Source organism: Cavia porcellus, unplaced genomic scaffold, assembly GCF_034190915.1.
Source record: "Cavia porcellus strain 051 isolate PalLab524CR breed Dunkin Hartley unplaced genomic scaffold, mCavPor4.1 scaffold_2, whole genome shotgun sequence".
NCBI classification, from domain to species: Eukaryota; Metazoa; Chordata; class Mammalia; order Rodentia; family Caviidae; genus Cavia; species Cavia porcellus.
This window is the reverse complement of record NW_026947485.1, coordinates 39,260,943-39,275,832: the sequence shown is the minus strand read 5'-3', so window position 1 is coordinate 39,275,832 and position 14,890 is coordinate 39,260,943. Positions and strand designations below refer to the sequence as shown.

General features: G+C 48.8%; 1 protein-coding gene across 2 annotated transcripts in view; it reads left to right on the top strand.

The window, feature by feature from the left end:
• The window catches only part of Smo (smoothened, frizzled class receptor), a 32,076-nt gene extending 18,794 nt beyond the window's left edge, over window positions 1-13,282 (top strand). Inside the window, exons 1-12 of one of the 2 annotated variants that reach the window (XM_013158388.3) lie at window positions 1,575-3,210; window positions 4,039-4,244; window positions 6,110-6,319; window positions 6,475-6,647; window positions 6,920-7,139; window positions 7,228-7,351; window positions 8,635-8,727; window positions 9,081-9,189; window positions 10,237-10,422; window positions 10,926-11,074; window positions 11,432-11,566; window positions 11,839-13,282. In XM_013158388.3, the coding sequence (XP_013013842.1) occupies window positions 4,098-4,244; window positions 6,110-6,319; window positions 6,475-6,647; window positions 6,920-7,139; window positions 7,228-7,351; window positions 8,635-8,727; window positions 9,081-9,189; window positions 10,237-10,422; window positions 10,926-11,074; window positions 11,432-11,566; window positions 11,839-12,275 (1,983 nt within the window). In that variant the 5' untranslated portion in view covers window positions 1,575-3,210; window positions 4,039-4,097 and the 3' untranslated portion in view covers window positions 12,276-13,282. Of the gene's footprint in view, window positions 1-1,574; window positions 3,211-4,038; window positions 4,245-6,109; window positions 6,320-6,474; window positions 6,648-6,919; window positions 7,140-7,227; window positions 7,352-8,634; window positions 8,728-9,080; window positions 9,190-10,236; window positions 10,423-10,925; window positions 11,075-11,431; window positions 11,567-11,838 lie in introns of those variants that run through there. The other variant, XM_003475187.4, reaches the window with a different exon arrangement.
• The last annotated feature ends 1,608 nt before the right edge of the window (window positions 13,283-14,890 follow it).

Sequence of the window (14,890 nt, the reverse complement as noted above, 5' to 3'; positions counted from 1 at the left end):
AAAGGAGCATGCCAGGAAAGTGGCCCAAACAACTGTAAGCCCAGCACTGGGCAAACGGAGGTAGGAGGATCACCACAGGTTGGAGGCCAGGCTGGAATATCTAGTGAATTTAAGGCCAACCTGAACTATATATTGTGAAGACCTTGTCATAGGGAAAAAACTTTTTTCAAAAGAAGTAGAAGGGGCTGGGGTTTTAGCTCAGCGGCGTAAGTACCTGCCTTGCAAGTGCTCGGTTGTGAATTTGTTCTGCGGTACCGATAAAGAAAATAAAAGGAAAGGAATAGAAGCTCTATTTTTGCTTCTGACTACTTATTTTCCTTCTTCAGAGCAACCACAAACGCTGATTTTTATATGTCCTTTTAGAGCTCTCTGACGGGTGTCCAGATGTCTCATCAGGCCATGGTGTTGGTGCTGTTTACCTGACTGTTCACATAACAGTGCATATTGAGCATTTTCAACTTCAATGCTAAGTCATGTTCTATTATTTTGTGTTTTGGGGCAGGAATTTTGGTGCTGGGGATTGAACCCAGGGCCTTGTGCATGCTAAACCCTTGCCTTACCACTGAGCTACACCTCTGATGCTGCCGTGTGTTATTTTATTTAGCTGACTTATGATGGATATAGACTCAAGCTGTTTCTGTTCTTTTGCCATTATAAACAGTGTTGCAATAAATAATCTTACATGTGATTTTTGGGAACAAGTGAAGTGGAATTGCTACTATAAAATTTTGATAAGCCTCCACGGAGGCTAATTTCTATTCTGACCAACAACATATAAAAATCCCCCCATATTCCTCACAGTGCAGTATTTTCACACATTTTAATTTTCACCAGTCTAAAGGTTAAAGAATTCTATCTTCCTATGATTTTATTTTGCATTCATTTTATTAAAAGTGAGGTTGAGGTCTTTTTGTTTTTTTGTTTTTTTTTTTTTTTTTGTCTTTTTCCTTTTTATCGGTACCAGGGATCGAACTCACGACTGCCTGCTTGCAAGGCAGGTGCTTACGCCACTGAGCTAAACCCCCAGCCCCGGTCTTTTTGTTTTTAAAGGCCCTCTATTTTCTCTGTGTGATCTATTGTTTGTCTTTTGCCATACACCTACAGGGTTACGCATTTCCTACTGGTTTGGAAAAGTTTTATGTGTATAAAGCAATTAACTCTTTACTTATGTCTTGTATAGAAATACATATCTCAATGTGTTGCTTCTCTCTTGCTCGATTTGATTATTTTTACCCTACAGAACTTATCTATTTTTCTGAAACTTTGAAATTTTTTATTTCATATCTTCTAGATTTTGTGTTATGCTTCAAAAGCCCTTCCTCAGTCCAAGGTTTAAAAAACCATTTTCCATCTTTTCTCCTGCTACTATAAGCTTATTTTTTTCTTGCTTTTCTTTTTTTGTTTTGTTTTGGCTTTTTGAGACAAGATCTCACTGTGCAGTTCAGGTTGGCCCTGACCTCACTTTGTAGCCCAGGCTGGTGTCGAACCCAACAATCCTCCTGCTTCCTGAGTCCTGAGATTATAGGCGTGCACCCCCACATCTGGCTTCAATATAAGATTCTTTCTTTTTTTTTTTTTTTTTTTTTTTTGGTACCAGGGATCAAACTCACAACCTCATGTTTGCTAGGCAGGGGCTTATGCTGCTGAGCTAAATTCTCAGCCCTATAAGGTTATGTTTTATACCATCTGAAATTGTCTTACATGTAAGAAGCAGCATTAAGAACCCCACTTACTTTTCCCATAGATGATTCCTTGACCGTCCTTTAAGATTAATAAACCACCTTTTCCATGGAGAGTTTGTTTTCGATGAGAAAAAAAAAAGAACAAGAAAAATTATATTACAAAGTCCAGCAAAATAACATATTTTTATTAACTGAGTGATGCTCTTAATACATTTTACCCAAGAGCCTCCCCCTCATTTAAATATATATTTAAATAAACATTCAGGAAAATGTACCTTGTCCTTCTTGGATGCACAGTTGGATAAGCAGCCACCATGCCCAAGATAGCAGCCCCATCGTCTTTCTCAACAGATGCCCCACTTAGTGGTTCACTGTGCAGCTTTTCATCTTGAGGGTGATGCACAGGAAATACACGCTCAGTAGGAATTGTGCCTCACATTTCAACTTTGGATCTTTTCCTGGACCAGTGATAAGCAATCAGCCCTCTCTCCAGATGTGGAGCAACCATGCGACTTGAGCCACAGCACCCAGCCCACCATGATATAATCACAAGGGGCAACGGCCAGAGCTTGACAGCGCTGTGCTGCTGAGCTGAGCTGTTAGCAGCTGAAGTGTTTAAAATGCAGTTTTCGCACTGTGATATTTTCACCTCACGATGGCTTGGTGGGAACATAGCCCTCTCATAAGCCAACAGATATCTCTGTCTTCTCTGCCCTGCCCTCTGCGGAGTATACCCTCCCCATACCCACTGCTGTTTCCTGCCCATACCTTCCCACTTAAAATTCCTGGGAATGGTCGTAAGTGTTAAAGGCTCCCCAGGAGACCCTAATTTGAGCCATGGGAGCCATTGCTAAAGGGTATTGCTTCATAATTGGCAGGAACTTGCTTTGTACCAGAGGATTCTGAGTTGTGAGCTGCAGGGGGCCTCGGGTCAGACTAATAATAGTGACAGTCTTGCGACAGACAGGTACCAGGCTGGGCCGGCTCTCTCACTCTTCACAGCAGTTGCATGGAGTGAGTCTGTCAGCCCTTCTGAGATTGAAGTTAGAGATTGCATACTTCGCCTGAAATAGATAGCAAGTGCACAGTGCAGCCAAGACTTGGGTCCCACAGGCTAATTGCTCCTTGGCTGGATACTCTTGCCTCCTGCCCCACAAAGTGGGATAACCTGCCTCCACCATACCAGCCTGCAGTGAGAATCCTCATCCTCTCACATCCTCAGAAAGTTCCTAGTACAGCTTCTCACTTGGGACATAAATATCCCTAAACTTTGGGGATGATTTGGTGGAGACCTCAGGTCAGTGAGTAGAGCAAGCCCAGTGCCTGGGGTGGGCTGGGTCAGGCTGGGTGTGCCGAAGTCCTCTGTTTCTGTTTGCTGATGACATCTTTCCTCCCTCAACGCTGGATGGAGCCTCCTCTGTTTCTCCCCATCTGATCTCCTGTTTCTTCCTCTGGCTCTGGAGTTCCTGGCTCCTCTGACTACCTCTCTCCTAAAGTCTCCACCTCTCCCCTCTCTCACCTCAGCTTGGTAAGGAAACAAGTTTTGGGGGGCTGGACAAAGGGAAGCATCTTCTTATTCTGGTGAATGGGCCGTGGGAGGGGTGGATGCATAGAAGAGACCTGTAACTGGTTTTTAAATACCCTGAAATGCATGGCAGCACATGCCTATAATCCCAGAACTCTGGGAGGCTGAGGCAGGAGAATGGTAAGATCAAGCCCAGCCTCAGAAACTTAAAACCCTGTCTTACAATGAGACATCAAAAGGACTGGTGATACAGCTCAGTGTGAAGGTCCTGGGTTTAGTCCCCAGTACCATGAATAAATAACCCTGCATTTCTCAACCAGGGCACTACCACTGCCTAGGGTGGGAATTTGGAAATGGGCACTTTTTGAAACTTTTTGAAGCTGAATTATAGTACACGTATAGAAGAGTGCATAGATCATATGCTGATTTTCATAAGATAAATACATTTATTCATGTAGCCAGCACCAGATCAAGAAATACAGCATTTTCTCCATCCCAGAAGCACCTCTCAGGCCTCTTCCAGCCACCACTCCTGGAGTGGGGGGTGGGGGGGAGTGGGCATTTGTGGCAGGTGTTGTCACAGTCACTTAAGGGTTCTGCTGGCATTTAATGGGCAGGGTCTTAGGATGCTAGATGTCCTAAGGCATGGGCCTGCCCTACAACATAAACAATTGCTCCTCCCAGACGTCCCATTGAGAAACACTGCCTGACAGTTCTGAGCAGTGATAGCCTGCAGTGTGGCAAACCCTGTGGTCAGAAGGTGCACCTGGGTCAGTGGGTCAGAACAAGGAGGGGTCTTCCCACAATGTGCCCCACTGTCACCACCCTCAGGCCTCCGGAATGCCCCCCGCTGCTGGGCAGTGATCCAGCCCCTACTCTGTGCCGTGTACATGCCCAAGTGTGAGAATGACCGAGTGGAGCTACCCAGCCGCACCCTGTGCCAGGCCACGCGAGGCCCATGTGCCATTGTGGAGCGGGAGCGGGGCTGGCCTGACTTCCTGCGCTGTACCCCCGACCACTTCCCTGAAGGCTGCCCGGTGAGTCCTCTAGGGGGTAGAATGCGGCCTATCTGACCTGGCATGAGGCAGGATCCCAAGATGCAGGGGAGATCTTGTGACTATACCAGTGGGATCTACAAAGCACAAACCCAAACTGCAACTCATGAACCAATCCATCATCACACTTTGTTTGATCCAAGATAACATATTTGGTAGTAGAGTGTGGTACTGTAATCCCAGCACTCAGGAGGCTAAGGCAGGAGGATTACCCCAAATTCAAGGCCAGTGTGGGCTACATAGTGTGTTCAAGGCCAGCCTGAACTATGTAGTAAGACCCTGTCTCATAAAACACAAGAAGCAAAAACAGCAAAAACCCAAGATAATATGTTGTTCAACAAATACTTGAGTCCCTACACTGGTAGAGGTGGGATCATACAGAAGTCATAAATAACAAGAGGCTGTCCTTAGGGAGTTTATCACATGTGTAAGAATCAAAATGTGCACATATTATTTCAGTTACTATCCCCACAGAAATTGAGAGAAATTGCTATGACTGGAAGGTTTTCAAGTCCTAATTAAAATTTGATTTATGACAGTATTCATAATTATCCTGAAATGCATTCTACAGTAACTTCTGAGTTTTTGTAATATTTTAGACTTTTTATGTGCAGCAGCTTACATGTCTGAAGTTACTTGAAGGCACCACTTTTAACAGAGCTTACAATTGGGCCCTGTACCACCCCAAATCTTCATAACTCTTCTTGGATAGTTTTGCTGTAATTATAAAAGGGTAGTTGAATAAACAGCATCACCATTTCATTGCTGGTTGTAAACTTAAGGGAAGTTTACCTGCAGCATCAAATGTTTCAGCTTTAAAAAAAAAAAGTAGGGCACAAGTTACATGCTTACTTTGGAAAATGTGTGCAATATATTCATAACTGATGGCTGTGGTTGACACAAAGTGCCTTATTTACCTTTAAATACTGTTAATGTGTCATGCATGCAGATGGAAGGGGCGAAGCTGTGCACTCAAGTGGGGGCTTTAACTGTAGTATTTGGCAGAGTTGCCTTCTAGCTACCAGTTCAGAAGTTCAATCTGTTTATGCAGTGTGTATGTGTGTGTATATATATGTAAATTTTCAATCTGTTAAACAGCCTACCCTCAGCTATTCTTGTGCAGCAGTGGCTCAGTGTGTAAACACTGTGCACTGAGGACACACACATATACACATGCACAAAAAAATGAAGTGTACAGAATAATGCCTCATACCAGTCAGATGTCCATGTGCTACTGTATTTGTTAACAAAGAACCATTTTATCTCTTAGTGTTATAAATTCCACTTAAAACTTATTAAAGTCTCATTCTTATAAAAAAAGAAAAGAAAAAGAAAACATGGGCACAAGTCATAGATGGAAACACCAAAATGGGTATGCATCTAGTCTGGGTGGGAAAGGAGAGGTCTGAAATGATAATAATGACAGTAATAATACTAATTACTATCACTCATTATGGATGTCAGATACCATTAGAGCACTTTACATGTATATATTCATTTAACTGTTACATCTCAATACACGTCTCACTACTGAAGGACACGTGCCAGGCATAGGTGAGGACCAGGACCCAGACCACACCAGCCAGCGGGCCTGTATACATGACCCAGGACAGGGTCTTGTAGTACCATGTATGTTATATAGTAGTACTTTATGGGTGCTATTATTTTATGGCTGGGGAAACTGAGGCACAGAGAGGCCACATAGCCCAAGGCTGCACAGCCATTCAGTGGCAGGGCCAGAATTTGAATCCTGGAGTCCCACCTCAGCCACCCTGTGTGCTGCCCTCAGGGCCATTTCCTAAGCTAGAGGCTCACCCTGAGCTGCCTCTCTCCTTGGCTGGTGCCAGAATGAGGTGCAGAACATCAAGTTCAACAGCTCAGGGCAGTGCGAGGCGCCCTTGGTGCGGACCGACAACCCCAAGAGCTGGTATGAAGATGTGGAGGGCTGCGGGGTCCAGTGCCAGAACCCGCTGTTCACCGAGGCGGAGCACCAGGACATGCACAGCTACATCGCCACCTTCGGCGCCGTCACGGGGCTCTGCACACTCTTCACCCTGGTCAGTAGCGGGGAGGGCAGGCTGCCGCGTGAGCTGGGCTCCGGATGGGGTGGACTCGGTGGGGGTCCCAGGGACGGGCGGGGTTCGGGGTGGGGGTGGGGGGAGGCAGTAGCAGAATGAGCCTCACCTTGCAGAGCTGCTGTTTGTGTCTCCAGGCCACCTTCCTGGCTGACTGGCGGAACTCCAACCGCTACCCCGCGGTTATTCTCTTCTACGTCAATGCGTGTTTCTTCGTGGGCAGCATTGGCTGGCTGGCCCAGTTCATGGATGGTGCCCGCCGAGAGATCGTCTGCCGAGCGGATGGCACCATGAGGCTTGGGGAGCCCACGTAAGTGTCTTGGGGACCCAGAAGAGGGGGAGGGGAGTTGCAGTGTGCACTTGCCACAAGAGAAGGATGAGACTTGAAAGCCTGAGATTTGGTTGTTGGCATCTATTAATCTATTAAAGGGGCATCTTCTGGAGCCACTTTCAGGCTGTTTTAGGCACTGTCTCCAAACTCCTGGGAACCCTCCAAACCTTAGCAGCTCAGACTCTGGAGACAAGGTGGTGAGACCCGAGGGAGCACAGAGTGACCTCAGATGATCCCGTGTGTCTGCACAGCTCCAACGAGACCCTGTCCTGTGTCATCATCTTTGTTATTGTATACTATGCCCTGATGGCTGGTGTCGTCTGGTTCGTGGTCCTCACCTACGCCTGGCACACGTCCTTCAAAGCCCTGGGCACCACCTACCAGCCCCTCTCGGGCAAGACCTCCTACTTTCACCTGCTCACCTGGTCACTCCCCTTTGTCCTCACTGTGGCAATCCTCGCAGTGGCCCAGGTACAGTGACTGATCAGGGGCTGGGGACCTAAGTGGAGTAGGCTTGGAGGCTGTGACTGACCATCCCTCCCATGCCTTCCTGCCTCAGGTGGATGGGGACTCAGTGAGTGGCATCTGTTTTGTGGGCTACAAGAACTACCGATACCGTGCTGGCTTTGTACTGGCCCCAATTGGCCTGGTACTCATCATGGGGGGCTATTTCCTTATCCGAGGTGAGTGTGGGCCGGGCTGGAGTGATGAGGAAGTAGGAGTAAAGTGGTCAGCTCTGCTGCCTGCCCGCTTAGACCACAGCCAACTCATCCAGGGCCTTAGTGCAGAGTAGAACAAATGACCCTTGGTGATGAATCTATGGCACACATGCCATGGCTGGCTGCTTATCATTAAAAGCTCTGAAAGGTTCTATGGTGGCTCTGAGAAAAAAAAAAAAAAAAAAAAAAAAAAAAAGCTCTGAAAGGTTTGTCATCTCTGTTCTAGGCAGATGCTGGAGCATGAATTCTTGCTACAAGATAGTACATCTGTTGGCAAGAAAAGTGCACCCCTTCCTTCAGAGCTTGGGGTTGGGTTCTGGCCACTATTCCCTCTTGGCAGGGTGCAGTTATGTGATGAACATCTGGGTGATCTACCCTGACTACATGGACCAATGTGTTCCATTTTTTGTAGCTTGGTTTCCATCTCGTTCATACCCACAACATAGTTTTCATAGCATGAACTGGTCCCTAACTTCCCAGATCCAATCTGCTACTCCTCAATAAGCCTTCTTAACTTACTCATTCTCTTTGGGTTTTCTTTTGTTGGTTTCAGTTTTCTCCTACGGAACTGTCAGTTGTTCAGCCTTCTTTCCTCCCTTTCTGGCAGTGTCTTGACATCTGACTAATTTTTGTACTGTACAGCAGTCCTGTACAGTAACCACTGCCTGCATGCACTGAAACTAGTCCAGATTGAGATGTGTCACAAGTGTTACATGCTGCCTTTCAAGGACTTAGCACCAAAATAATAATAAGTAAAAGACCTTATTAACACGGAGATATTTCTCATTGTTACATGGATTATGTGTTCTAACAATTATATTTTGGGTAAATTACGTTTATAAAACATTTAGCTTCATTTTTTTTTTTTTTTACTATGTCTACTAGAAAATAAGAAATTCTGTTTGAAGCTCTCATTATATTTCTGTTAGGCAGTGCCTTTCTTGAGTCTGTGTCAGAATGCTTTATGCTTTAAGCTGTCAGAACAGCTTTGACTTGGCCATCTTCCTTGGGGCAGCTGGCCCAAGACTGAGACTTCCCCTCTGTGTTCTCTGCTTTGTGCTCTACCCCAGTCATTCCAGTCCAGGACAAAATTAGCACCAGCCACTCTCCCATTCTCTGGTGTCTCTAGTTCACCAGGCTCTACGTCAGCCCAGCCATGATTAAACCTAGGATTGCAGGGCCGTCTTGCTTCCCTCTGAAAAGAGTGGCCTCCCTTGCTAACATCTGAGGTTCCCCCTTGTGTTCAGGAGTCATGACTCTCTTCTCCATCAAGAGCAACCACCCTGGACTGCTGAGTGAGAAGGCTGCCAGTAAAATCAATGAGACCATGCTGCGCCTGGGTGAGTGGCCCCCAGGGGACCTTAGATCCGAAGTCCTGGTCAGTCCTGGTCAGATCCTCCATGACGAAGTCGTTTGTTGAGATGCAGTAGCACGGGACAGGTTCTGTGTGTGGCAGTGGTAGTGGTGCAGCTCAGAAGAAGGGCTTTCTCAGGTGAAGAATCCAAGTTCATGCCCAGCAGGACTGCTTCCCCTGGCCCCTCTCCTGTTTGGGAGGATGCAGTTCTTGACCTGAGCCCCAGTGCGAATTCACCACAGACTTGGCTGTCTTTAGCCCTCAATGGGGCAGCCATCCCGACCTCAGCTGCATGATGTCTGTGCTTGGCAATGTTCCAACTGCCCCTGTCTTCTACAGGGATTTTTGGCTTCCTGGCCTTTGGCTTTGTGCTGATCACCTTCAGCTGCCATTTTTATGACTTCTTCAACCAGGCTGAGTGGGAGCGCAGCTTCCGGGACTACGTGCTGTGAGTGAGGGGCCTGGGCTTGGGGGCAGCAATGATGGGAGCTGGAGGCCTGGCTGGAGGGACAGAAGCCTCTCCATTGTGCACCAGGGGTCTGCCAGGCCCCTGCTCAGATGAGACTGATAGCATCTGGGTACCATGATAGGACCTGCTCTGTATTTGGCCAGACACGGCAAACAGCCGTCTTATCCCTGCTCAGCTCTGCATTCCATCTTCCCCTCATGGCTGTCTGGCTGATGCCTTTGCATGTATTAAGCCATTTTCATACTTCGACGACTCTGACCAGCTCTGGGCTGGCCACAGAAGTTGGATTCTCTGTGTGCCTTCTACGGAGCTCTCTGTAGATCCCTGCATCTGTAGGCTAATTTGACAACCCTTTCATGTTCGCTAGTTTTCCTGATTCTTCTGTACCTTCCAGTGAGGATGAAAGGAGAGTGAGCATATTCAGTGCCAAAAGAAGTGCAGCATCTGCTGTTACGAGCACAGCAGTTAAAATGCTCAAGAAAATAGATACTGCCCTGACTGCTTCAAGCTCACCCCCCACCCCATTTCAGTACTGGGGATAGATCCAGGGCCTTCACACTGTGCTCTATCCTCAGCCTTTTAAAAATTCTTAAGACAGTGTCTAGCTAAGTTGCTGAGTTGCCCAGGGCTCTAGTTATGATCCTTCTGCCTCAGCTTCCCAGAGTATTGGGATTAAAGGCATGTACCACCATGCCCAGCTAAAGCTCCATTTAAAAGGTGCCAGATTTCAACCTGGGCTGCTTTAACCCACAGTAATTTCTGGGCCCTTGCCCCAGAAGTTTGATGTAATTGCCTGGGGCGGGGCCCAGACAGCAATAGTTTGTCAAAGCTCCCTGGGTGGTAACAAAGAGCACCTTGAGGGTCTGAAGATGTAGCTCAGTGGTAGAGGACTTGCCTACCACATATGAGGCCCTGGTTCCATCCCAGCACCAAACCAAGGAACCAGTGCAAGGGGCTCAGCTCTCTCCAGTCTTTGGATTGATAGTCTGGGTACCTAACCACTGGACTGATCCTCCCTCACCACAGATGCCAGGCCAATGTGACCATTGGGCTGCCCACCAAGAAGCCCATTCCTGACTGTGAGATCAAGAATCGCCCCAGCCTCCTGGTAGAGAAGATTAACCTATTTGCTATGTTCGGGACCGGCATTGCCATGAGCACCTGGGTTTGGACTAAAGCCACTCTGCTCATCTGGAGGCGCACCTGGTGCAGGTAGAGTCAGTAGCCAGCCCATCCTACTGCTCCAGTCTTACAGGGCCGGAGATGTAGCACAGCAGCGCATTTCTTGCCTGGCAAACTCAAGCAAGTTAGTGAGTTTGATTCGCTGTACCAAAAAAACCTGCCAATCTTACTGTCAGCCTCAGCACCCCACCCCTGTTTAGGTTTAGCAGTCCTTTTCCTGCACTAATCTGTGGCAGCAATTTTTCAGGCCTTCTCTGTGGCTCGCCACTGCCCCCTGGTGACACCTAGGCCTGGCTCAGTGTTTCATCAGCGTTCTCTTCTGTGAATGAGTGATTTGAGGGCCAGGCACACAGGAGCCTCACATGCCAGGCTCACTTCATCACAGGGCAGGTTTGTCCTCCTCAGAAGCCACGAGGGGCCTGAGGCCTTGCGTTGTCTCCTTCTCTGAAAGGAATGGCATCACTGGTCTTTGACAAGATTTGAGGGGAAGCGGCTACTCTTCCACTTCCTGGTGTCACTCTTTCTGCTCTTAGGCTGACTGGGCAGAGTGATGACGAGCCTAAAAGGATCAAGAAGAGTAAGATGATTGCCAAGGCTTTCTCCAAGCGGCGTGAGCTACTGCAGAACCCAGGCCAAGAACTGTCCTTCAGCATGCACACGGTCTCCCACGACGGGCCAGTGGGTGAGGCTCGGCTCTGTCCTCCTGCCCAGCCCTGGGTCCTCCAGGACACATGGGTTGTTTGGCAGAATCTGCCGCTCCCTCATGCTTTCTCTTCTCCAGCCTCCCATCTGCTTTCCCTCTGATGGGCCTGCATGCCAGGGTTCTGTGAGGTTCTCATCCCTCTGTCTTCCTGTCTGCCTTCTCCAAGTGCTCTCCTTTGGTCAGAGCAAGCCAGGCTTCTGAGGCTGCTCCCCTGAGATTCTGAGTGGGTAGAGATCACTGCAGGTGGTGTGGGGAAAATGAGTGATGCTTCCTAAGGGAGGAGTCACCAACAAGGACTAGCAAGTCATGGTTCCTTCTTTCCTTATGTCTCCAAAGCGGGTTTGGCTTTCGACCTCAATGAGCCCTCTGCTGATGTCTCATCTGCCTGGGCCCAGCATGTCACCAAGATGGTGGCTCGAAGAGGAGCCATACTGCCCCAGGATGTTTCTGTCACCCCAGTGGCAACTCCAGGTAAGAGGGTTCTGTAGAGAGGTAGGGGTGCACAGGGACTAGACCTCTCTGGGCTGAAGTATCAGGGGCTGCCAGAGGGGGAGGGTGGAGAGGCCTAGAGCGATGTCAGATCCTATGTGCTATGGGAGTTGGTTTGTTATCACTGAGAGCTCTAAAAGGTTTGCCCTAAGGGATCCAGAGTCTAGAGCAGTGGGTCCCACAACTCAAGCATAGGTGGGGAGAGAGAAGCATGGTAGGGACAGATCTGAGTGCCAGGCTGTTTCTCCTCTCAGTACCACCAGAGGAACAAGCCAACCTGTGGCTGGTTGAGGCAGAGATCTCCCCTGAGCTGGAGAAGCGACTGGGCCGGAAGAAGCGGAGGAAGAGGAAAAAGGAAGTGTGCCCCCTGGGCACAGCCCCTGATCGTCACCATGCTGCCCCCAGCCCTGCACCTGCCACCAGTGCCATTCCTCGGCTGCCTCAGCTGCCCCGGCAGAAGTGTCTAGTGGCTGCAGGTGCCTGGGGAGCTGGGGAATCCTGCCGCCAGGGAGCCTGGACCCTGGTCTCCAACCCCTTCTGCCCAGAGCCCAGTCCCCATCAGGATCCATTTCTCCCCAGTGCCCCAGCCACTATGGCCTGGGCTCATGGCCGCCGCCAAGGTCTGGGGCCCATTCACTCCCGCACTAACCTGATGGACGCGGAGCTTATGGATGCAGACTCAGACTTCTGAGCCTGCAGAGCAGGACCTGAAACAGAAAAGAGCAAAAAACATCACCGAGGCTCTGCTTCCTCTGAGTGCTTCCCTGAGATCGTGTCTTCCACAGAACCTATGGACCCTCCCCTGAGAGTTCTGTGTGTCCTGCTCAAAGCAGCAGGACCGTAGGAAAGAGCTGAGCGTTTCCATGGGTGACCTCACCCAGGGGTAGGGCCCTGGGGCTCAGGATTGTCCATTCTGCCCCACTAGCCAGAGTCTGGCTGGCAACATTGTCTCCAGCAGAGCTTATGGTGGGGCAATAATAGCAGAGCCTCAGTTGACAGTACCCAGAGTGGACTATGGTGGGCAAGGAGACACCAAGCCCATGTCTGGCAGATGAGGGATACCTGCCCTTCTCTGTGCCAATGGGTATACTTTCCTGGCACTCTCAGACCAAAAGTTTATTGTGTCCCTTGTCTAAAGTGGGGTATATGAGGTCAGAAGTGCCATCTCTGTAAAGGCCATAATCCTGCCAAACATTTGACCCTACCCCAAACTTGTTCTTGTTCTCCAGCAGCCTCCCCTCCTTTCCCTATCTATGGTTGTTTGGGACGCAGAACTGAAGTACACACATGTGCGTGTGCATGCATCCCTTTTGCCACTGAGCTCCGTCTCCAGGTGAGAGACTGGATCAGCTGTAGAGCCTTAGCCTGGCATGGGACAGAAGCAAGGCATCACAGGCACCACCAAGCCCCCGAGAGAGGTGTCATCCCTTCTTCATGTCCATCCACTGGGGATGGTCCCTTGGACTAGAAGGGTTACCCTGGGAAGCTGCTGTAGCTACAACCAGGGAAAAAACCTTTTTTCAACTTCCGTGACAGCTGAAGAGGAGATTCCCAGCTTTCCTGATCTCCAACCATGTCCCTAGCACCCTGTATTCAAGACCAGACAACAGGAAGTCTTAGAAGCTGGTTGGGTTCCACATTGGGGATAGGGCTGGGAAGAAGAAATATAAACAGTAAATAAAAAGGTTTTTGTATAAACTGGGGTGTGCTTCTTTTTCTTAACCCGGTCCTGAGCAAGTTATTTACTGGGTCTCTTGCCTTCCATGTCCTCAGGGGCTATTGAAGACTGAGCTTGGTGCTGTTGGGGTCAGGCTGGTGTCAGCTGAACATGCTGGCAGTGTTGGTTCTGTGTGGACAAAAGCTGCCTTGCCTGCATTGAGTGCAGTCTGCCATTTGCCCCTGGGTCTCTGACACTCCTGTAGGTGGGCATGGGTTCTGGTACTGACCTGGTGGACCCCACTCCCGAGGTCCTCATGCTTTCTACAAAGGACCCCAATCAGGCCAGCAGCATTCTGACCTGCAGCTTCCTCCCTGACCAGGCCGAAATCCAGTCAAGGCAGCCTGCTAGTCTCACGTCCTCCAAAAGTACCATAGGAGACTGGGAACTGGATTAGAGAGACTCAGCATTATGTGGCCACAAAGTCTGGAGGAGAAGAACAGGAGCAACATTGTGGAGTGTTGGCCAGGCCTTTTGGAGAGGCCTCTCCATTGCTGCTTGTGTCACAGGGACACGCTTTGGCCAGAGTCAGATTCCAGGAGAAATTTCCCTAAGAACACACTGATTCTGTCCTTGGTTTTTAGCACATGCATTATACTAATAACAGCTAGTTCTCTGAATGTTAGGTACGCTCCTGAGCATTAGCTATCAACTCTCACGGCAAACCTATAAGGCTCTCACACTCATTAAGACACGGGGGGGGGGGGACCACTGAGGAACACTGCTGGGCGTGGTGGCACACACATGTAATCCCAGCACTTGGGAGGCTGAGGCAAGAGGATCCTTGTGAGTTCAAGATCAGCCTGGGTTATGTAGTGAATTAAAGGCCAGTCTGAACTATGTAGTGAGACTGCCATCCCTCTGCCACAAAAAACAGACAGGCACAGAGGTTCAATAGCTTGCCCCAGACCCCACAGCAAAAGGTAATGCTGTTATTCAATCTAAGCGCTAGGCTTCACAGTTCTTGGCCACTGGATGCTGGCTTGGGTCCAGGAACTGGTTTTACAAGCTCAGCAAAGCAGAATGACTTGCACACATCCTCAAACCTAGTAATGATAAGACACTGGGCCCAGTATCTTCCTAACTTCCTGAGTCCGGGTCTTTCTATTTTCAGTTCTGACCTTCAAATGTTCCTATCCATATTTTTTGCATTGTGGCCCTCTGGCTGTGGCCCTCTCCCTTGTGCTTGCTCATCTTGTTCACTGTTAGGGTTATTTTTCTCAAAAATATGATTGTTGCTTTTTAGCTCTTATCAATGACAGTAAAATAAAACACATCAGTGTTACCTAATGACTTTTTCAAGGAATAAGGGAAAGGGCTGGGATTTACCTCAGTGGCATAAGTACCTGCCTTGCAAGTAGGCAGTCGTGAGTTTGATCCCCGTTACCCACCTAAAAAAAAAAGGGGGGGGGGAGTAGTAGATTTTCTTTTCTTCATCTCTAAGGCATTCAACTACCAGTCTCTCCCTCTGTCTGTCTCTAGGACGTCTACTTGTGTAAAGCTTCGTCGGGTTTTACCTTGGCCTTAAACCGCGGTGCAAATTTTCTCAGTGTGATCGCAGGAGCAGACCGTGACCACCAGAGGGCAGC